The following is a 19,977-nucleotide window of genomic DNA, read 5'->3' as shown; positions in this document are numbered from 1 at the left end:
GAGCACAAGCTCACAAAAGGTGTAGTGCTCGTTCTTGAAGGGTCCAGAGTAAGGGCCGGGTGGGGGAGTGGGAGTCAGATATGTAAATAATTACACAGGGGTCTCTCAGCGGCTATAATGGAGAGATGCACGGAGCCAAGCCTGAAGTTCAGTGACGTGGATATGCTTTGGGGTTCCCAGTAAAAGAGCCAGTACGTGAGTGAGGACCAGAGAGGCAGGGGAGCAGCTTGGGGGGTGTCTGCTTTTTCCCCTTGTCCCCCACAGGCTGCCTTCCGTTGCTGGGCTGGGGCTGTTGCTCTCATGATTTATCTACTCAAGCCGTTCTGCGGGCTGCCTCAGAAGGAGACTCTCACCACTACATAACCAGGGAAGGGCCCAAGATACAAAGCGTTAAATGCTCTAGTAAGGACAATTTGGGGGAAGGAGCATAATGCAGAAATCTGGACACACAGTTGCTTTCCGGATCGCTGCAGTAAATGCATAGGTATACACGTACATCGTAAGCACACTGATCCTTAGGGCCAGGCCTCTTTTGGGCACTATTATGCTGAAAAGGATTCATCATTAAATTAAATGCATTATTTCTTTTAGACTCAAAATTACATCTCCTAGCAGCAGAATATGGAAGTCTAGCCTCCCCTTTGTTTTTATAACCCCTATGAATAAAACCAGAATGATCAAGGGAAAGCAATTCTAGGGGTTGTTTGTTCTTTGAAAGAAAAGGCTAACTTTAAATCAGGTGGAAAGAGGCTTTAAAAAGGCTTTCCTCCTTGATCCACGGCAACATTTTAACATCACTGGGCTAACGTCCAAGTCTGCATTAAAAGCAGAAATGGCACTTAAGAAGTCTGCGCCTCTGGTCCCATCAAAACATGCAGTCTGTTTGGAAGTGAAAAATAAAAATATCAGCATATTGGGATTTTCAGAGGATGCTTACCATTCTCTATCAACAAACTAGGTGGCATACGATAATAACACAAACAAAAATTTCGGCATGTTTTTGAGTGATCGATGTGGACGGCGTAGCAAGATCCAATACTCACGATTGATAAAAGGCCATCTCCACCTGCTAGCACAATTAGAGTACCAGACCACGTGCCGTGCACCCCGGGATGTGTGGTGTAAATCAGCGCTGTGTTGTCTATGGGAATAATCAAAGAGTCTTGCTGCAGAAAACCCGGGGAGAGTCTAGAAGCATGCGGATGCCAAGGCTGACAGCTACGGGGAATACACAAAAACTGTGGGGGGAACAACAGCAGAAAGGATAGTGATAAATGTATCGAGCAACACGTGTCTGCTCACATAGGCATGCTCTCTGCAGGGGTTTCGTAGGAGATGGGGCCTACTGACTCCTCTCTTAGCCAGTTTTGCCACGTAAGGGAAACCAATCGGACTCATTTAGAGTTTCTAATATCCCTCGAAAAAAGAAGACAACTGGTTTCCTTTGGGATCTGTCATTTTCAATGGCCCAAAGTCTGCCACTCTCCTTGCAAATTGGAATAACTGAACACAAATTAAACAGATGGGATACAAGAAGTCATCCTTCCCGATTTTTCTTTCTCTTTGATTCTCACTCAAGAGATGACCTGCCAACAGATTTTTATTTTTCCCTAATAGGCTTTCCTTCCTGGCTGAGTTTATTTATTCTTTCAGTGATAGAGTTTTGATGTGGTCTCTTGTTTCTTGTTGCTTTCTCTTGAGAACCCTTACAAGCTTCAGAAAGAAGACCTCTCTATGCCTTAAACTTGTGTTGCAGCGTCTAGACTCAGGAAAATTCTAGGCAGGATTCCTTGACTATGACTGCTTCTCAATATGTGGCTATCATGAAATTGAGGACTTATCACAACTCTATTTAGCAAAACCCTCCTCATGTGTAAATAAAATGTTGGGCACACATGCTTATCCATAGGTTCAAAGCTCTTCTCTCAGGGGGAAAAAACCCTGGAGACTCTGTGTTGATAGTGGCTAATACAGTTGATAACAGGTTTTTAAAACCAGATGGACATTTCCCAAGACTCAGTGTTCTGGGGCCAGGGACAGTGTTTATCATGTTCTAATCTGTAGCAACGGCGTACTCTCCCAGCCCATGAACTGTGGGGTCAGGAGGTGGCATGCCATCTTCTGCTCCCTACTACCACTTCCAGATCTGCACCTTCCCACCGTGTGGCAGAAACCCACTCTCACAAGGTTCCTCTTGTCTCCTGCCCATTGCTCTCTTCTTTTTTTTTTTTTTAAAGATTTTATTTATTTATTTGACAGAGATAGAGACAGCCAGCGAGAGAGGGAACACAAGCAGGGGGAGTGGGAGAGGAAGAAGCAGGCTCATAGTAGAGGAGCCTGACGTGGGGCTCGATCCTGTAACGCCAGGATCATGCCCTGAGCCGAAGGCAGACGCTTAACCGCTGTGCCACCCAGGCGCCCCCATTGCTCTCTTCTCTTGACACTGACTGACCCGCGGTCAGACCCCCAAGCTACCATCACCCTTGGCAGTTTGGACGTCTACCTAAATGGCCCATCTAATTCTCCGTCCTCCCATCTCCTTGACCATCTCCTCTCCCCTTACTTTTTTCCTGTATGCCACCTTTTCCACTCACTCCCTTGGTCCCATCCTGGCCCTTGTCCTTACCAGAAGGGATTCCACCTCGAGAATCAGGCTTCCTCCCTCCACTCTTGTCTAACCCCCTTCCCAGGTTCATGTTCCACACTGCAGTGTGGCGATCTGCTGAAACACACCATTAAGATGTGCCCTCCTTAATGCACCTCGATGGTGTCTCAACGTTCTCAGCATGCAGCCCAAACACCGTGCAGGGGTGCACGCAGTCCTGCGTGAGGTGGCCCCTTCCTATTCTCTCCTGGGATCACGTTCCCCCGGGTTCTCTCGTCTCCAGTAACCGCACTCAAAGACACCATTTGATACGTTCTCTTTGAGAATTTCTACATAGTGATAACTGATACTTGATTTTTCTACTGCTATTTAATATGATGCAAAATAAAGTTGTATCAACTATTCCTATTGAGTGTTACGTCATAGCTGGTGTGTGGTAACATACTCGGACACTGAGGAACAATAAAACATGGCATGATACTATTTCAGCCTTCAGAAAGGTGCCAGACCTGAACTGTCCCCAGATTTCATGTCAGTAACTATATGGCATGGTCTGAAATATCCCGTGACACAGCAACCTATCTCCCAGACGTGTGCCACGGTAAACCCTAGTCCCCCTGCGCTGTGACTAGGAACCACATGAACTGGAACAAAGTAGCTATTTAAAAATCTTTTCCCCAAAAGTGATTTCTTTTTGACCCACGAAAGAAATTTGCTGAAGTTCTGAAAGTTTAAAAAGTGCTTTTTGGTTGCCAAGTAATTTAACTAAGAGAAATTAAGGACTTGGAACTCTTCTGGATGAAAATATGTTTTCATCCAACCCAGCATCCATCTTGAATTCGTTTCCATATGGAGTTCAAGAGTCGTATGGGCACTGGCTTAAGTGGCAGGAGGGACACAGGAGTGTCACATGATCTGCTGTGTTTGATGTCAAGGCAATTAAATAAAATACAGGACATGATTCATTCTGATTGAATCAATTAATCTAGCAGCATATCAAACACTTAATGAATCACTCTTTATTGGGAGAGCAATTGGATTCTAAAAAGCTGCTCCTATTTATTTTTAGATGACCTAACCCAAGAGGTCACTGAGAGCTTCCTGTTTTCCTTCTTTTACTTTTGGACTTCAGTGATTATCATTTTCCACATGTGCAGCTGTTAGGAACCCCAATGTTAATATTCAAGTGGAAGAAAATAATGTGAACCATTACAGCTGGGCAAGACCTGCATGCTGGCCCCTCCCGCCCTGCTTCCCAGGGCGGCGTGTAACGGATGTGTGCACATAGACAGGACCTTCTGTTCAGAAGAGACGCCAGGTAATTAGGCTTCACTTAAGCCCAGGACATCTTTTTAAATATCAGTGCTACTTTAAAAGAGAAAAAAAAAATCCTCTTTGCCAGGAAGCCTGGTGTTTTTCCTTAATTTAGCTGGATGGGCGATGTGTCTTTTCTTTGGACCACCAGAACCTGCCTTCCTTTTTCCAGTCAGCAACCAGTACAGCCTTATGGAACACTGCCAAGTTTTCCCTGAGATGTAATACGTAAATACGATACGGTCCGAAAAATGTATACTGGCCCAGGACACACTGGTCAATTACTTCCCCCGGCCCTTCCTTTTCTGCTCATTCACATCCTTGCTTCCTGTTGCTTTGTAACCTAAGCAAGCACACATGCATCTCTCTCTGCTGAGGGACTCAATCATCTCCTGCAAAAACGCTCATTCTGTTTAGTCTAGCTGCAACGGGCACTGGTGAAGAATCGTTAAAAGTCTCCATTACGAGTATTCAGTCCTAAGATCAGTATCATCATCCTCGAGTAAACCAACTTTACAGATACACATTACTAATGCCAGTCTGAGTGCTCCTTTAATACTCTCTGTAAACACTACGAATTTCTCTAATCTAGCGAGGTAAAGGTGATGAATGGCAGGAATAGAATGAGTAAGACTCTAGTTTAAAAAAGCTACCCTGGTTACTGATATTCATTTAAAAAGAAGGGTAAGAACATACGGACCGATTAAATAGAATACGATTTATCAGACAAGAGTTAGCGCCCTGTGCCTTGATTATCCCAGCAGCAGACTCGGCTGTGATAGGATGTGCCTTGGTGAGGACACTGGCTAATATGGACCCAAGTTCCCATCTTAGAAGCTGCACATCAGTACGTTAGAAAATTACTCATGTCCAGTAACCCCTACAGACTAATGGAATCACACTTTCTGGCTGGGGGTGGGGTGGGGCACTGGGAATTTTAAAGGTTCCACAACTTCCTCTACTGTACAGCTGGAGGCAGGGATCATTCACATTTTCAACTCCCTTTTTCCAGTCTGAGGTAAACATCTGAAATGTCTGGAGATATTCTGGTTGGGGGCTATGCTACTGGCATCCAGTGGTAGCAGCCAGAGATGCCACCAAACATCTCACACGATGAACAGGACAGCCTCCATAACAAAGAATTATCCAGTCTGGGGGCGCCTGGGTGGCTCAGTCAGTAAAGCGGCCGACTCTTGATTTCAACTCGGGTCATGATCTTGGTGTCCTGGGATGGAGCGCCGCATGGGGCTCTGCGCTTGGTGGGGAGTCTGCTTGAGGATTCTCTCTCTCCCTCTCCCTCTGCCCCTCCTCCACTCGCGTGCGCTCTCTCTCTCTCAAATGAATACATAAATCTTTTTTTTAAAGCAAATTATCCAGTCTAAAATGTCAATAGACCCAGGTTGAGAAATCACGCTCTAAGGGAAGTAAAACGTTGGCTCCCCATTCTTTAGAATTCTTTTATCTCCAAAGAACCAAATGTCATGGCACTCTGGGCACAGTTCACAACATGGGTGTAGAGTCTGGGATCAACGGTGTGGACTGGACTAGGTCTTGTCCAGTACTGACCACAGTGCATTTATTTTTATACCTTCGGTTTTACTGCCTCCCGTTATTTTTCAAGCAGAAATTCACTCATTATAGAAAAGAACTCCAAGGTGAGACATATGGCTTTCCTCACTCAACACTCATTCATTATGTCACATAAAATGGGAATACATTCATACAACCACACCATTCAGCAGTCAGTTCATATGGGGCCATACAAACAAGCCACAGAGAGTTGTACTGCGCTAATGGGGCCCAGGTGCCCATCATGCAGGCTCAATGAATATTAGTTAAAAATGACCACAAATACCTCTGAAAGAGTGGCGAATGTGTCAGTTCCCTAAATAGACATAGAAGGAGACACAAAACAGTATAGAGAGAATCAACAATTCCCAAAACATATAGGGCAAAAAACAAGCATGCTGTGATCTGACATAAAAATGCTGAGAATAGCCCATCTCCAGTAGCCCATGAGGACGAGACTGTCTCTTTCCAGTAGTCATGGGAGGCGAATCCAAGCTTTTTCTCATTCAACTTGCCCTGCCTAACGATCTGGACTTGCCACACAGCTGGTTAGTGTTAGAGATGCTGTCCATGGCTACTCAGCCCAGGTTCTTCTTATGCCTTGCTGATTGGCCAGGATCATAATTGGAACCATAAACTTGGCCGAAGTCACACCTTGCTCAAACCAGTTGAATTCATCAATTCAGTACGGGGCCACTCAAACACAAAAGAGTAGACCAAAACAGGCTTTAATGACATTCAATCGTAGAAATCCAGTTTGCATAACAGAGTTGAACCGCATAAATCTATGCAATTGAAAAACCCCACCAAATTCAACCATTATGCTCCAGGGACGATGCATCCGCTCTAGTTCATTCTGTCCCTTACCTCTGTCTTTGTTTTTCTCCTTTCCTAGCGAATCCAGTTTCTTTCGCAAAGATTTCTTTCTCTTCTGTCCATCTGTAAATATTAGAAGAACAAAAAGTTGTAAACACAAGCATACACGTGGTATCTTACACTATCAATACCCACATTTGAGCAAAAGCATGACTTCTCACTTCACTCATAATTCGGCATTTTAGACAGAATAATGGCTCTGAAATTACACGGAAATCTCTGACTTGGGTAGTACACACAACAAGAATCTTGATGTATGCTCTTAAATTTTGTTTCAATCATGAAAAGTACAGGAAACTTACCTCCTTCAGAATTAATTTAGTGTTGACACTTAGATATGTTTGCTGTTGCTATTACATGAGTCTCTTCCTATTCTTCATGTTTATGCAAACCAATGTCACCTTGAATCAAATCTCCACGAGAGGAGAGCCAACAGAACATATGGTTTTGACATTTATAAGCTGGTAGAGTGTAACTGGATAAGGAAATGAATTTGGGGTCTTGAGAAGTCAGATCTAATTAGTGCTGCACCATTTACTAACTGTGTGACCTGGGACAAGTCTCAGTGTCCTCATCTATAAAATGGGAATTTCATGGGGTTGTTGTGAGATTTAATGAGACGATGCACATCGAGTGCCTCATGAGGCCCCTGACACACGTGCATAAATTCAGATCTACTTTCTCTCGGGGGGTTGCATAGTATTACATAGTGTAGCTGTACCGTAATTTCATTAACCATTCCTCTACCAATGGACATTTGGGTCCTTTCTAAGTTTTCACTATAATAAGTAAGGCATGTATCCCTTCAGCAGCTTGTGCTTGCAACAAACTTACTTAGTGCGTCTGGCTAACTCTCCAAATAATAAAGATGCCACTCATATCAGTAGGCAGCTGCAATTGAATTCCTGGGATGTCATCAGAAAACGTTGCCAGTCATCATGGCAAGAATGCAGTTCAGGATTACACAACCGTCAACTTAATGTGTGGGAGGCGCGAATCGGGAATCTGCACTGTGATCAAGTAGGGGAAGCGCAGCCCGTGCCGCAAGGAAAATTATGTTTCAAAAGGAGGATTAGGAATTGGTTCTTTACAGGATACACTCAAAAGCGCAGTTCAGAAAGAGGCTCAGCCCAATCAAATTTAAAAGCCAGACTCTGATATCAGGAAAAGACAGCACGCACATTCTTAACCAGAAATGAGCATTCCTAGGATCGTCACAGGGCTGCAGATGTTCCCAACTCCTTCTCCCCGGATTTTTGGAGGCAAAAGACATCACAGTATAATCAACAGACACATTCAATCCCTCTTCTTTCAAAAAGCAAAGAAATATTGCAAGAATGATTTCCTCTCACAAAATAGACATAGTTCATAAGAGCGTGCACCCTTCTGAGACTTGTATAGGGGGACATTAAGTAAGTCGCTTGTAATGTGGTGAAGAGCCAGCAATCTCTGTCATTATGGGTATGTTCTTCTCTCCAGTGTCCAGAAGATGATTAATTATATGGCCTCCCATAACTTATTATAAAACGTATGACAATAAACATACTAACAACACAAGATTTCAATCCATTCTCCAAATAGGACAGGACTTTTACTTTGTAACACTTCAGTCATCACTAGTTCATACCACCAAATGTATTTGATTGTAACAAAGGTATATTTCTTTAATACATTCTATTATTCCTTCATTTTAATCATTGACCCAGAAGAATAACTAAACTATAATGAATCATTGAACACTACAACAAAAACTTATGATGTGTTATATGTTGGCTAACTGAACATAACGAAAAATAAAATAAACTATATAGTAAAGCTTAAGAGACTTAGTTTTTATAACCAGTGGGTAGATCCTAAAATTCAAGCAAGTTGTCAAAGAACCAGAACACAGATAGGATAGGGGACGTTTTCTTTTAAGATAGAAGGATTTTTTAAAACTTCTTTTTAATTGGAAGACATAGCATATATAAAGATGTGTGTAACTACAAATGTACAGTTTAAATAAGTAATAGGAGGCCAACTCCCACACCACCAACAGCCAAGTTCAGAGGTAGACTACTGCTCGTGCCCAAGCCCCCTGTGTGCCTTCCCTTCCTCTCCCCTCCCAGGTAATCACTGGTCTGATTTTTGCAATAATCAATCACCTGCTTTCTTTTGTAGTTTTACTATCTGCAGATGCATTTATAAAGAATACAGTTTGTTTTTCCCACTTTTGGGTTCCCATAGATGGAATCACACTGCAGGTATTCTCTCCTGCCTCATTATGTCATTCCGCAACACTTCGGAAATTCATCCGGGTGAGGTGGGTAGCTGTAGGTCCCTCATTCTGATGGCTATACACTGCTTTCTGGCATGAATATACCATGGTTCATTGGAAATTTGAGTTGTTTCTAGCTTGAGACTATCAGGACCAATGTTTTTGACCAATGTTGCACATGTCTTGCCATGTCCATGTCCAAGACCCTCTCTCAGACAGTGGTTCTTAGAATGTGGCTCTGGGACCACTGGTGTCAGTACAGTCTGGGAACTCATTAGAGCTGCAAATTCTATGGTCCCACCCCAAAACTACTGACTCAGGAACTCGGGGGTGGGGCCCAGCAATGTGTGCTTTCACCAACCCTCCAGGGGATTCTGGTTCCCACTCAAATCAAAGAACCACTGTTCTAGGGTAGATACGTACAAGCTGCGTTGTCAGGTCAACATGTACGCAATCTTAAGCTCTACTAGGTAACATCAAACATTTTCCCACTAGTTTCACTCATTTGTATTCCCACCAGCATGAGAGTTTACATAGTCCCACAAGGATAATATGTACTTCAAACTCCAAGATTCCAAACAATATCTTGAACCTTCGTTACAGGGGGAAAAAAAGTGATCTTTGTGAATAGTGACCTGCAATTTAAAAAATGCTTAGCTACTTACAACAAATACAAACATTCTCTTTTTCACTTAATGAGACAGTCCTCACACTCACCCCTGGCCAGCATGGACGCCTAACCCTGGCACTGCACACCTGGCAAGTCTTGGAGTTTGCACCTCCATCCTAGCCTCAAAGGAAGGTTCTAGCTTGTTTCCAATCCTCAGAAAATCCTGCTGAGAGAAGTTTGAAGGAATGCCTTTTGGCAGCACCTCCCTTACTTTTCCCAACCACAGCTGCCTCGCTATTGACTTGGACCAGAAACGCAGACTCTCAGAGAACACAAACCAAAGGAATTCAAAGGCAGTGAGGGGAGCTCAGTTAAAAAGTGAGGGGAAAATGCTATAAAAGAGACACTTGGTGGCAGAATGGGAAGTGGCCCTTTAGAGACTGCATCTAACCTCTAGCCTTGGCTCTAGTGATGCTGGGGGCTAGATAACCCTTTGCTGTGAGGAACTGTCCTGTGCATAGTAGGGTACCTAACAGCATCCCTAGGCTCAATTCCCTAGATGCCAGAGAGCCCACCTGGTCCCTGTTGTGACAACCAATAATGTGTCTGGACATCGCCAAATGTCCTGCAGGGACAAAATCACTCTGGTTGAGAAGCCCTGGTCTGTGCATAACTCTACCTAGAGGGCAGCTATGGGCTCAAACCATATGACACCCAACTCCAGAAGAGTTGCATTTTTCCACTTGTCACAATGCTCGATCCATACCCAAACTCAGTTTCTGTTTTAGGTAGAAAAATATAAAAATGTTTATAAATTGCTGAGCTTTTACATATCCAGTTGAATAACAATTTCTTTCAATTTAGAAAGAAATGCGAGTCTGCCTATGGCTATGTTTCTACCAGACTCCTGTCTACAGGTAGAGGAATAGAGCAGTTTCTTTGAATAAACAGCCTTCTATTTCTTCGGATGAAGCATTTTGTCCTCATTTAGATCAGGTGTGGAACAGCATTTGACGGTGAACAGTTGTATGAATGGATGTACGAACACGTCTTTAGCATGCAGGGAAGACTCAGGGGACACTAGTTCTTTTTTATTTTTTTTTAGAGGACTAAACATGGTGGATAAAGAGACTTCCTGGCCAGCCCTCCACTGGCCAGAGCAAGGATCCAGGAGGAATTTATAGGAAGACCGTTTTCTCAGCAAATGGAGCTGTTCTGCAACGGAATGAGCTGCCTCACAAAACAAACAAACAAAAACAAAAACAAGAAAGAAAACACTGCTCACTGTGGCTTCCATCTCAGCTGCTCTTTCTGTCTTGCATCCCTCACTCTTGGGGAAGCTGTGTCAAGAGCAACCCTATGCAAAGGGCTATGTGGTGGTGAGGAACTGGAGTCTCCAGCCTGCAGCCACATGAGTGGGCCGGGACACTGATTCTCCAGCCCCAGTCAAGCCTTCAGATGACTGCAGCCCCGGCTGAGCTTGATGGCAAACCTCATGGACCGGAACCTAAACCAGAACAACCAGGCTGTGATAGTCCCAGAAACTGTGTGAGATCAGAAATGTTTATTATTATTATTATTTTTTACAAAAGAGAGAAAAGGAAAGAAAAACGATGCCCAGCCAAATGCATGGGGTATTCTAGATGGAACGTTGGGTCAGAAAAAGGATATTTTGTGGGGAAACTGGTAAAATCTGAACAAAGTCTGTAGTTTGGCTGATAGCAATGTACCGATGTCGGTTCCTTCATGGTGATAAGTGAACCGAGGTTACATAAGATGCTACCCTTAGAGGAGAATGGCTGAGGGGCATCAGGGAACTCTGTAACTGACTTTATAACTTTCCTATAAATCTAAAATTATTCTAAAATAGTTGTTGTTTTAAAAAGCCCTTTCTCCCAGGTACTGGACGTATTCAAGCAAAGGCTGAAACCTCGTTTGTCAAGCGCGGGAGAAGGTGGAGGCTCTCACGACGCACTGGAGTACTCTGGAACACACAGACTTGGGAGCTCAACTTTATGGCAAGAAGGGGACTCACAAGTCAGAGTTTCTGACCTGCCTGAAACTACTGAAATAATCTTTCCAGTCGCACCTCCCTGATCTGAAAGGAAACACGTGTCTGGGCCAATATAAAGCGTCCATTATGTCTGCCACTCTGGTGGAGCATGTTTTCTGGAAAGGGAGTGACAGATGAGAGGCTCGACCAGATTTGTTTTTACGGCCCTGGTGATGTTTTCATTGCTGGCCAACGAGACTGTCTCATGACACCTCCTAGTTCTTAGGTTCCCTAAATCCCTTTTCTGCCTAAGTTATCCAGACTCGGTGCTTGTTGTTTGCCTCTGAGAACACTGATAAATATATAAATCTGTTTACTTTTCAAGTTCCCATGCCTGTCCTGATAAAACACAAAATACAGTTTTTAAATTATATGTACGAATGTGGATAAGGCGACATATACAATCTGTGGATGTCTTATAAAAATGTTTACTAGGGGGCGCCTGGGTGGCTCAGTCGTTAAGCGTCTGCCTTCGGCTCAGGGCGTGATCCCAGCGTTCTGGGATCGAGCCCCACATCAGGCTCCTCCGCTGGGAGCCTGCTTCTTCCTCTCCCACTCCCCCTGCTTGTATTCCCTCTCTCGCTGCTGTCTCTCTCTCTGTCAAATAAATAAATAAAATCTTTTAAAAAAATGTTTACTAAAACTGTATTTTATCCCTCACTAAAACTCAAACTCATCCTTTAGTCTCATCCACTTCCCTTTTTGTGGGCTCTTGAGCCACAGACTCCTAAGACTAAGGCAAGAAAAAGACTAAACCAGATATTGTCTTTCCAATTTGGGACAGGAAGCTATGTCAAAGAAGTTACAATATTATTAGTGGCCCCGGCACCTAAGGGCCATTCCTTGCGCCATACCCCACGTCTAGTGTTTTCCAATGATTCATCTCAGTGGTGTAAGTTCATCTGGCGAGCATAAGTCAACACTGAAAACACGGCGGGACTGACGACAGCTGGGCAACTAAAACCCCAGGCAAAGTCCCATCCCAGGAAAAGGCAGCTGGGTGTTGGAGCCAGTTGTTACCGCCATCGCCATCCTCAGTGGAATGGACTTGAAGTTGCCCCTACTGCTTTGAGTTGCCTCTTCAAAGTCCGTCCCGAGAAACGGAAGAGAGGGCAGCCCTGACAAAAAGGGGGACGTAGCTAGCAGGAAAGTGGCCACCCCTGCTTCTTGGCAGGAAACGTGGCAGCCAGCCCAGGACAGGGGACCCAATGGGACCAGTGCGATGCTCCAGTCTGAGAGCTGACTGGGATTCGCCGCAGAGATTTAGGAAAGGAGCTGAAGTGGCGGTCTGGCCTCGGTGTGCAAACAAGTATTCTCTGTCCCCGGATATTGCGCCACAGAACGTGACGGATCTCCTTGGCATGGGAATATTATTTACACTATACTAGTTATCTGTTTAAACAGCATCTTCCCTCCAGAAAGTGGGCTCGTCCCCCATACATTGATCCATCCCTGCTCCATCCATCCCTCCATCCAACATCGATACAGCCCACGTTGTAGGTGAGACAGAGCTAGGTGCTATGAACCCAGGTGAATGGACACTATCTCTGCCTTTGAGAAACTCAGAGTTTAGTGCCAAAGACAGATGCACGGAAACCTCACTAAAGCGAAATGAAGAAATGCTTCAGTGGAGGCATCTAGCAAGTGGGAGGTCAGAAGCGAGAAGGCAGTCTCCAACTCTGCTTGGGAAGGCTAACGTTTGTGTTCGGTCTTAAAGGACGAGGTTAGTCTTCTCAGGGGCCTTTGAATTTTGGTAGGGATTTCCCCCACTCAATCACATGGTAACTATTTCGTCTAGGAGATCCTTTCTTATCCTAAGCCTCTTAATGTCTTATTCCTGGTAATCCAACCCTTTATCAAGCAAGAATTCTACTGGTGAAAAAAGATGAGAAAATTGCTAATTCACGACAGTTACTTTGGTGAGAACTAGGGCTTAAGAGAGTGACGAATAAGAATTCTGGAAGAAAGCAGTCTACGTGGAAAAAGTGGCAAACAATGTATTCAAGTCCAAACTTGTCCCACTGTTCGGTCAACTTTGGATCTAGCTATATTTTTTTCATGCTATTTTTAAGAAATCTTCCATGCTATAGACTGTTGGTTATTTAATCAAGTTCATAGGTCAAAGTTTCCACTTATATATCACCTTATCCTTAGCAGTTCTTCCCTTAACCTTGATTGCAATAGGAGGCAAGTAGAAACAGGGCGATTGAGTCATTTTTCTTGGTGTGAACCCCAGTGAATTAAGCATTGTTTCTTTAGCCTGCTAGCACCTTGGGTTAGATTTTTCAAAATCTGTTTCCAAAATGTCTATGTTTCTCAGGGAAGAAAATATTTATGGCATTCTTAAGCAATAGAGATGCCTCTCCTCAGAGCAGAGGCTCCCCAAAGTACTTGTGAAATGTACTAATCCTCGTAGTTTACATGTTGAAGTGGTGGTGAAATTAGCAAAGCTGCGGTCAGAAAATAAGAACATTCTGTGAGTCTCTCCCACTGTTGTAAAGGGAGTCAGCTCTTGGAGGTCACCATGCTTGCAGTTAAATTAAATGCTAAGAAACCTTTTCCGTTTTGTGTAAATTATTTTGGCAAAGTAATTAGTTCTGAAATTTTTCCTTAAGAGGAAAAATAAACCTTGTAGATTCTTGAGCCTCAAAGCAAGTATTTTTCTATTACAGAAAATCAATGAGATATTTGATTTCTTGATCATGGCTTGTTATTCTGTCAAAAGGTAAGGTAGGGAAGGAGATCACATGGCTTGGATGCCATGGGTTTGAAAAGCTCAACGATGGTTTTTCCTTAACAAGGCGTTCTTTATAATCACTGCTTGCTGTAATAACCAGTCATGATCAAATTATGCCCTAGAAGGATCTTTTACTTGCTGTCATTTTTTCCATATTCAAATGCTGTGAGTAAAGAAAAAAAAAAAAGCTATATGCTCATGTTCCAAAAGGGCAGCCCTGCTGCTATTTTTCCCTAAGCTAGGAGCTAGTCTGTCTTTCCAGGCATCTGAACTTGCATTTTTTATTGCACATTCCTTAAATCAAACACAATGTTTTTAACTTAGTCTAGGTAGGCATTATATTTGCAGAGACAGAAGTTTCCAAATATCAGAGCAAGAAAAATGGCTTTTGGCAAGTCTTTTCTTAAGCCATATTTCTTTCCTGGATCATAAGGGAAAGAAAGCAGGTAGGAGAACAAAAAGACAGAGATCACTTATCCCAAAGAAATACCGTGGATTGTTAAGGAAATTAAACTCCAAATTAAAGAAGTTTCATCATTACTTGTTTTAAAGCCAAAGCTTATAGTTCAAGTTGAAAAGGTAGTCAGACGAGGGTATCTACACATGGTCTGATTTTTATTTTTTTGGAGTTTCCCACCTTTCTTTATTCTTTTTTTTAAATAATTTTTTATTATGTTATGTTAGTCACCATACAGTACATCCTTAGTTTTTGATGTAGTGTTCCATGATTCATCTGTGTAAGGGACCAATGCTACTTTTGTTCTTTTGACAGATATTGTTTTATAGTGAACAAGTAAGAAGGGAATCAAATATCTTTAAATCATAAACTTTACGCCTTGGGAACGCTTCCAAATTTCTGCCAGTTGCTCCCATGAAAACAGCTCTCACAGACTCAGTAACTGGACAAATGACGTAATTAGATGAAAACTATTAGGGTCTTCATCCTTTCCTTTTCCATCCTTGGTTTTGATTATTCTTTGAAACATAGGAAACAATTCTCTACAACATGGAAACACTATATAAATAAATGTGCTCTGATCGAATTCTAAACCCATTCCGTTCAATGTCTCATATATTTCCTGAGCCACAGATCTATGCCAAGGCCCGTGCTAGACACTAAAACAAATAAATGTGATAGAAGAATGGTTTCCTCCCTATTGCTTCTTTGCAATGACAGATGACATTGCCATTATGTGCGCCAATAGTTTCTAATCTAAATCCATCTTTATCCTACTATGTCCCCTACCAATTTTTTCCTTTCCTGTTTTGTGATGTGCTTACCCTCCCGGAGGTCATGCATCCTGGGATGAGTACTCACCCCAGGCTCAGCAAAGGAATCTGAGGTCAAGCCAGTTCTGGTGATTTCTTTGTGCTTGCCACTGTGGATTTGGGCACTGGCAGACGTTGCGTTCTGGGGATGAAGAAGGTAGGCAAGTCTATGGGAAAGCGGCGGGGAAAATACTCCTCTATTATTGAAAAGATACCTGATGAAGAATCCCTGTTTCTCTGCTTCTTCGTGCTGCCATAGAGGCTGTGATGCCAGTGGCTGCTGCAGTCATTTTGTCACAACGAGGGAAGCCAGCCAAAGAACAAAGTGACCCACTGATTATGGCCAAGAAGAAATTCTTGAGTCCTGAAACTGGCCTATCCGTGGGCTCCTTGTAAAGTAACACAATCAATCTCTTTATTATTTAAGCCACTTTGGGTTTGGTTTCTATAATTGGCAGCTGAAGCATCTTAACAGAAGATAATCCAAAACTCTGTTGTGGGACGTGTTTTTCTACTTATATTTGCACCAGCCTTGTCATGTAATGCCAGGCATGTCTAAGAAAGACATCCCTGGAAAGTCTGAATCTGTGTACGTTGGGTGGGATCTACGATAAGGAGGGTAAGAGGAGGGAGGTCAGATTACAATGAATCAGATTACAATGAATTATATTATACAATGAATTATGTTATATTTAAGTGTTTATAATATAAATATAATATAAATATAAAATAACACTTAAGGGTGCCTAGGTGGCTCAGTCAGTTAAGCATCTGCCTTCGGCTCAGGTCAGGATCTCAGGATCCTGGGATCGAGCCCAGCGTCAGGCTCCCTGCTCAGTGGAGAGCCTTCTTCTCCCTCTCCCTCTGCCCCTCTCCCCTGCTCCTGCTCTCTCACTCTCACTCTCTCTTTTTCTCAAATAAATAAATTAATTAATTAATTAAAAAAATCTTTTAAAAAACAGATACAAACACAAACATAATATAATCACTTAAAACATCTGAGAGTTATAAAGGTCTGATCATTAAAAAACACTCTTATTGCGAAATATAGTGAAGACATTGAAATGAATAGAACGGCATGCTGGATCAACTGCATAGATAATAACTATAAATTAAGGAGGGCACGTATTGCATGGAGCACTGGGTGTTATACACAAACAATGAATCATGGAACACTACATCAAAAACTAATGAAGTGCTGTATGATGACTAACATAACATAATAAAAAAATAAATTACTATATCGAATTAATATTAACCTCTTAAATTAGAGGCCAACAAGCCGTTTCTGTAAAGGTCTAGATTGTAAATACTTTCAGGTTTGTGGGCCATATGGTCTCTGCCAAAACTATTCCACTCTTCTGCAGTAGCATTAAAACAACCTTAGACAATATAGCAACAGACGAGTGTGGCTGTGTTTTAATAAAACTTTATTTATAAAAATAGGCGGCAGACTGGATTTGGCCTTTGGGCGGTAGTTTGTCCACTCCTATCTTAAGTGAAGACCCCTTACACTACTTTTTCAGAGCTTTGCATGTGTAACAGTTTTATAAATAATTCAATGTGCAAATCATCTTGACGACTCCATTTCAAATGATCTGGAAAGTATGATTGGTATAAAAGCTCTTGGTATTTAATTTCAGTTAATACTTACTTGCCTTTGTTTCACCCATGGGGAAATAAAGAAGAAAAGCAAAAATGGGAGCTCCTATTCATATTTCAGGGATGAGACATTCTTTGTAATTATCAGGTTTCCTTTTGGGCCATGATCCCAACAGAGAGAATAGTGTAGTCTTCACATCTTCGAAAGGTGCCAGAATATTTCAGGAACTGCAGTGACAAAAGTTTTGTTCAAGATGCCAAGGCCTTGTGCAATAATAGTTGCTGCTCCAAAAAAGATACATAAATATGAGTACATGTGACCAGTAGAGACAAGACCTTGGAGAGAAAACTATGGTCTGAGAACATAAAGGAAGCCATTTATGACTACAGAGGCACAAAGCCTATGGCTTAAAGAACCACCTGCGATCAGGCCGGGCTGCCTGCTCCGCAGCAGAACAGAATCATACAGCAACCTACATGGGCGAACTTGACACGGTCAAAGCCCTGGGGTATGGAGGGGAGCGTCCAAGAAGAAAATCACAGAGGAGCCTGCAGAGAAACCGCTCCGTCATTCCCCAGTTTTTGCTGGGTTAGGTAGACGAGACAGCTCGTATCTATACGTGTCACCATCGGTAATGTGGATAAATGCCATCCACTGTTCTATCTTTTAATATAATTGATGGATCTGTGTTTTCTCTATTGACTGACTAGGAAATCCTGGAGGACGTAGATTACTTTTCACATGATATTGTAGCCTTCATTAAGGGCTTCTACCTCTTGAGAAGCTAAAGCCTCACATATCTACCTCCTCCGGGCTGTACGCCTGGCTCGGTATTGAGAGAGAGAGAGAGCAGTGAAGCAGCACAAGGAAGCCTCCCGCCCGGCACTCCATAGTTAGGTTCTAGATAGAGAAGGGACTAGACACTTAGGCCAAGGGTCAACCTAGGTTCCTTTCTGTGGCCCTACAGAAACATTGCCCCATCCACCTTCCCAGGGCCCTAAGAGCCACAGCAAACAAGAACTACAAGTTTTCCACATTGACTTTTGTGTTCTTTTCTTCCTGATTGCCTCTTCTCTATTCCATCTGCCTTCCAATATTGCGTTATTCAAACTGTGGGTCATAAACCCTTATGAAACACGAAAACTTAGTGGGTCATGACAAGTGTGTTTTATTTTTTTAAAAGATTTTATTTATTTATTTGACAGAGAGAGAGACAGCCAGCGAGAGAGGGAATACAAGCAGGGGGAGTGGGAGAGGAAGAAGCAGGCTCCCCACTGAGCAGGGAGCCCGATGTGGGGCTCAATCCCAGAACGCTGGGATCACGCCCTGAGCCGAAGGCAGACGCTTAATGACTGAGCCACCCAGGCGCCCCAACAAGTGTGTTTTAGAAAAGGATAAAGAATCAGATAGAAGAGGGCAAGAGAGAACATTAGAGACAATATCGAGGTGTATCTCTGATAAAGATAAGCACCATTTGGTTTATATGTTTCTTGGACTGAGGCGTAAAACATATTCCTCACTGTAGATTGTGGAGAAAGAGTTTGAAACCCAGTGCTCTAAGACAAAGCAACATAAATCCGTGGTGCATTCTCAGAACAGGCTGCAAACAAAATGGGTTTCTTCTTTTCTATGCAATAGTGTGCTAAATGGCTTTGACGGTGACATTAGTTGGCAACAGGGGCCTCCGGAGTTTTGTTTCGTCCTTTTTTTCCCCCCCAACAAAGGAGTAGATTCTGTGGTTGAAGATCACTCTAACAGTTCCAGGTGTGGTGAGCAGAATCAGGGAGAAGCCCTGAATTGAGGGAAGCAGGTGGGGGCCTATGGCTATAGTTCAGGTGAGACATAAGGACAAGCTGAGGGCAGATACAAGACAAAGTGATCTGGTGATGATGACAATGATGATGGCGACGGTGACAGGTAACTTTCATCGAGAGTGTGTACAGTTTCGGGAGATGTTTGAAGCTCACCATGGTTCTTACTTCTTTTAAACCTCACATCAACCCTATGAGACCATCAATCAAAGTTGGAAACTGGGCATGGGGTGAAGCAGTCGGGAAACACTCATGTCTCAAAATCATTCCTGGGGATCCTGGGGAAAAGAAGAGAAAGGCGTGGATGATGCCCTTTAGAAAGTTAGGGAAGAGGAGAGGAAGGAGCTTCATTTTCAAGGAGATGTGCATGTGTGCGTGCATGCATTCATTCACTTCTCGAAGATTTGCTGAGGGGCAGTGGAGTTTGGCAGAGAAGGGGGGCGGTCTACCTGGTGTTCCAGATTCAAAGAGAAATAAGACACAGCCTGACTGTGGGGAAATCACAGTCCTCTGGGAGGTCACAGAAAAGGTGAGTGTGGACACACAAAAGATATACGTAGCTCGGCAGTTCACGCTATAGAGATATGTGTCGAGGGCCTCTAAGCCCAGTGGTCTAACATTATTCTTTGACCACCCTATTTGGTGGCGTTGACTTCCTCTCTGCCATTTCCACCCCTGGGGGAGTTTGTGGATTTTACCCCAGGTCTCAATTTCATTTTTACTTACACAGAAGGCTTTGACAAATAGTTCTCGCAGATCACCTCTCCACCTGGACTCCGCCAGCAAGAACAACGTAGAAAGAGGATAGTCAGATCTCCCACCCAGGGCTGGTACATTTCCTTGCCCATCAGGTTGCCCTTATTTGTTTAAATCAACACTGAAATCACAAACCACACTGAAATCGCAAAGACAGCTTGAGTGTTACCCTATCAAAAATATCATTTTCTTGATTTCACCAAGTTGTTTAGATGGGTTTTACACTGGTGACAATGGTGAGGGACCATTTTATAAGGAAGCCATATAATAGCAATTTTGAGGCATCGGGGTACCCCTGTATCAACTATTGTCCACCTTTTCTGAGACCATCCACAATTCCTCAGCCCATGACACCGTTTTCAAAATACATAAACTAAGCCTTTCTCAAAGGTGATATCAGCAATTAGCTGAATGATGAGGGGGAAAAGGAGCACTACAGAAAACATGCATATGCATTTCTGTCCTGTGGAACAACCATTCGGCTTTAAATACTTAGTTTACAATATAACGAGGTGAA

General features: G+C 43.1%; 1 protein-coding gene across 7 annotated transcripts in view; it reads right to left on the bottom strand.

The window, feature by feature from the left end:
- The window catches only part of ARHGAP6 (Rho GTPase activating protein 6), a 481,352-nt gene that overhangs the window by 51,109 nt on the left and 410,266 nt on the right, over window positions 1–19,977 (bottom strand). For all 7 annotated transcript variants that reach the window (XM_087859862.1, XM_087859863.1, XM_087859864.1 and 4 more), the window contains exon 3: window positions 6,356–6,427. In XM_087859862.1, the coding sequence (XP_087715988.1) occupies window positions 6,356–6,427 (72 nt within the window). The remainder of the gene's footprint in view (window positions 1–6,355; window positions 6,428–19,977) is intronic.

The sequence above is a fragment of the Ursus americanus genome, chromosome X, assembly GCF_024610735.1.
Source record: "Ursus americanus isolate L20-20 chromosome X, mUrsAme1.1.p, whole genome shotgun sequence".
Lineage (NCBI taxonomy): Eukaryota > Metazoa > Chordata > Mammalia > Carnivora > Ursidae > Ursus > Ursus americanus.
This window is presented reverse-complemented; position numbering and strand designations above follow the sequence as displayed.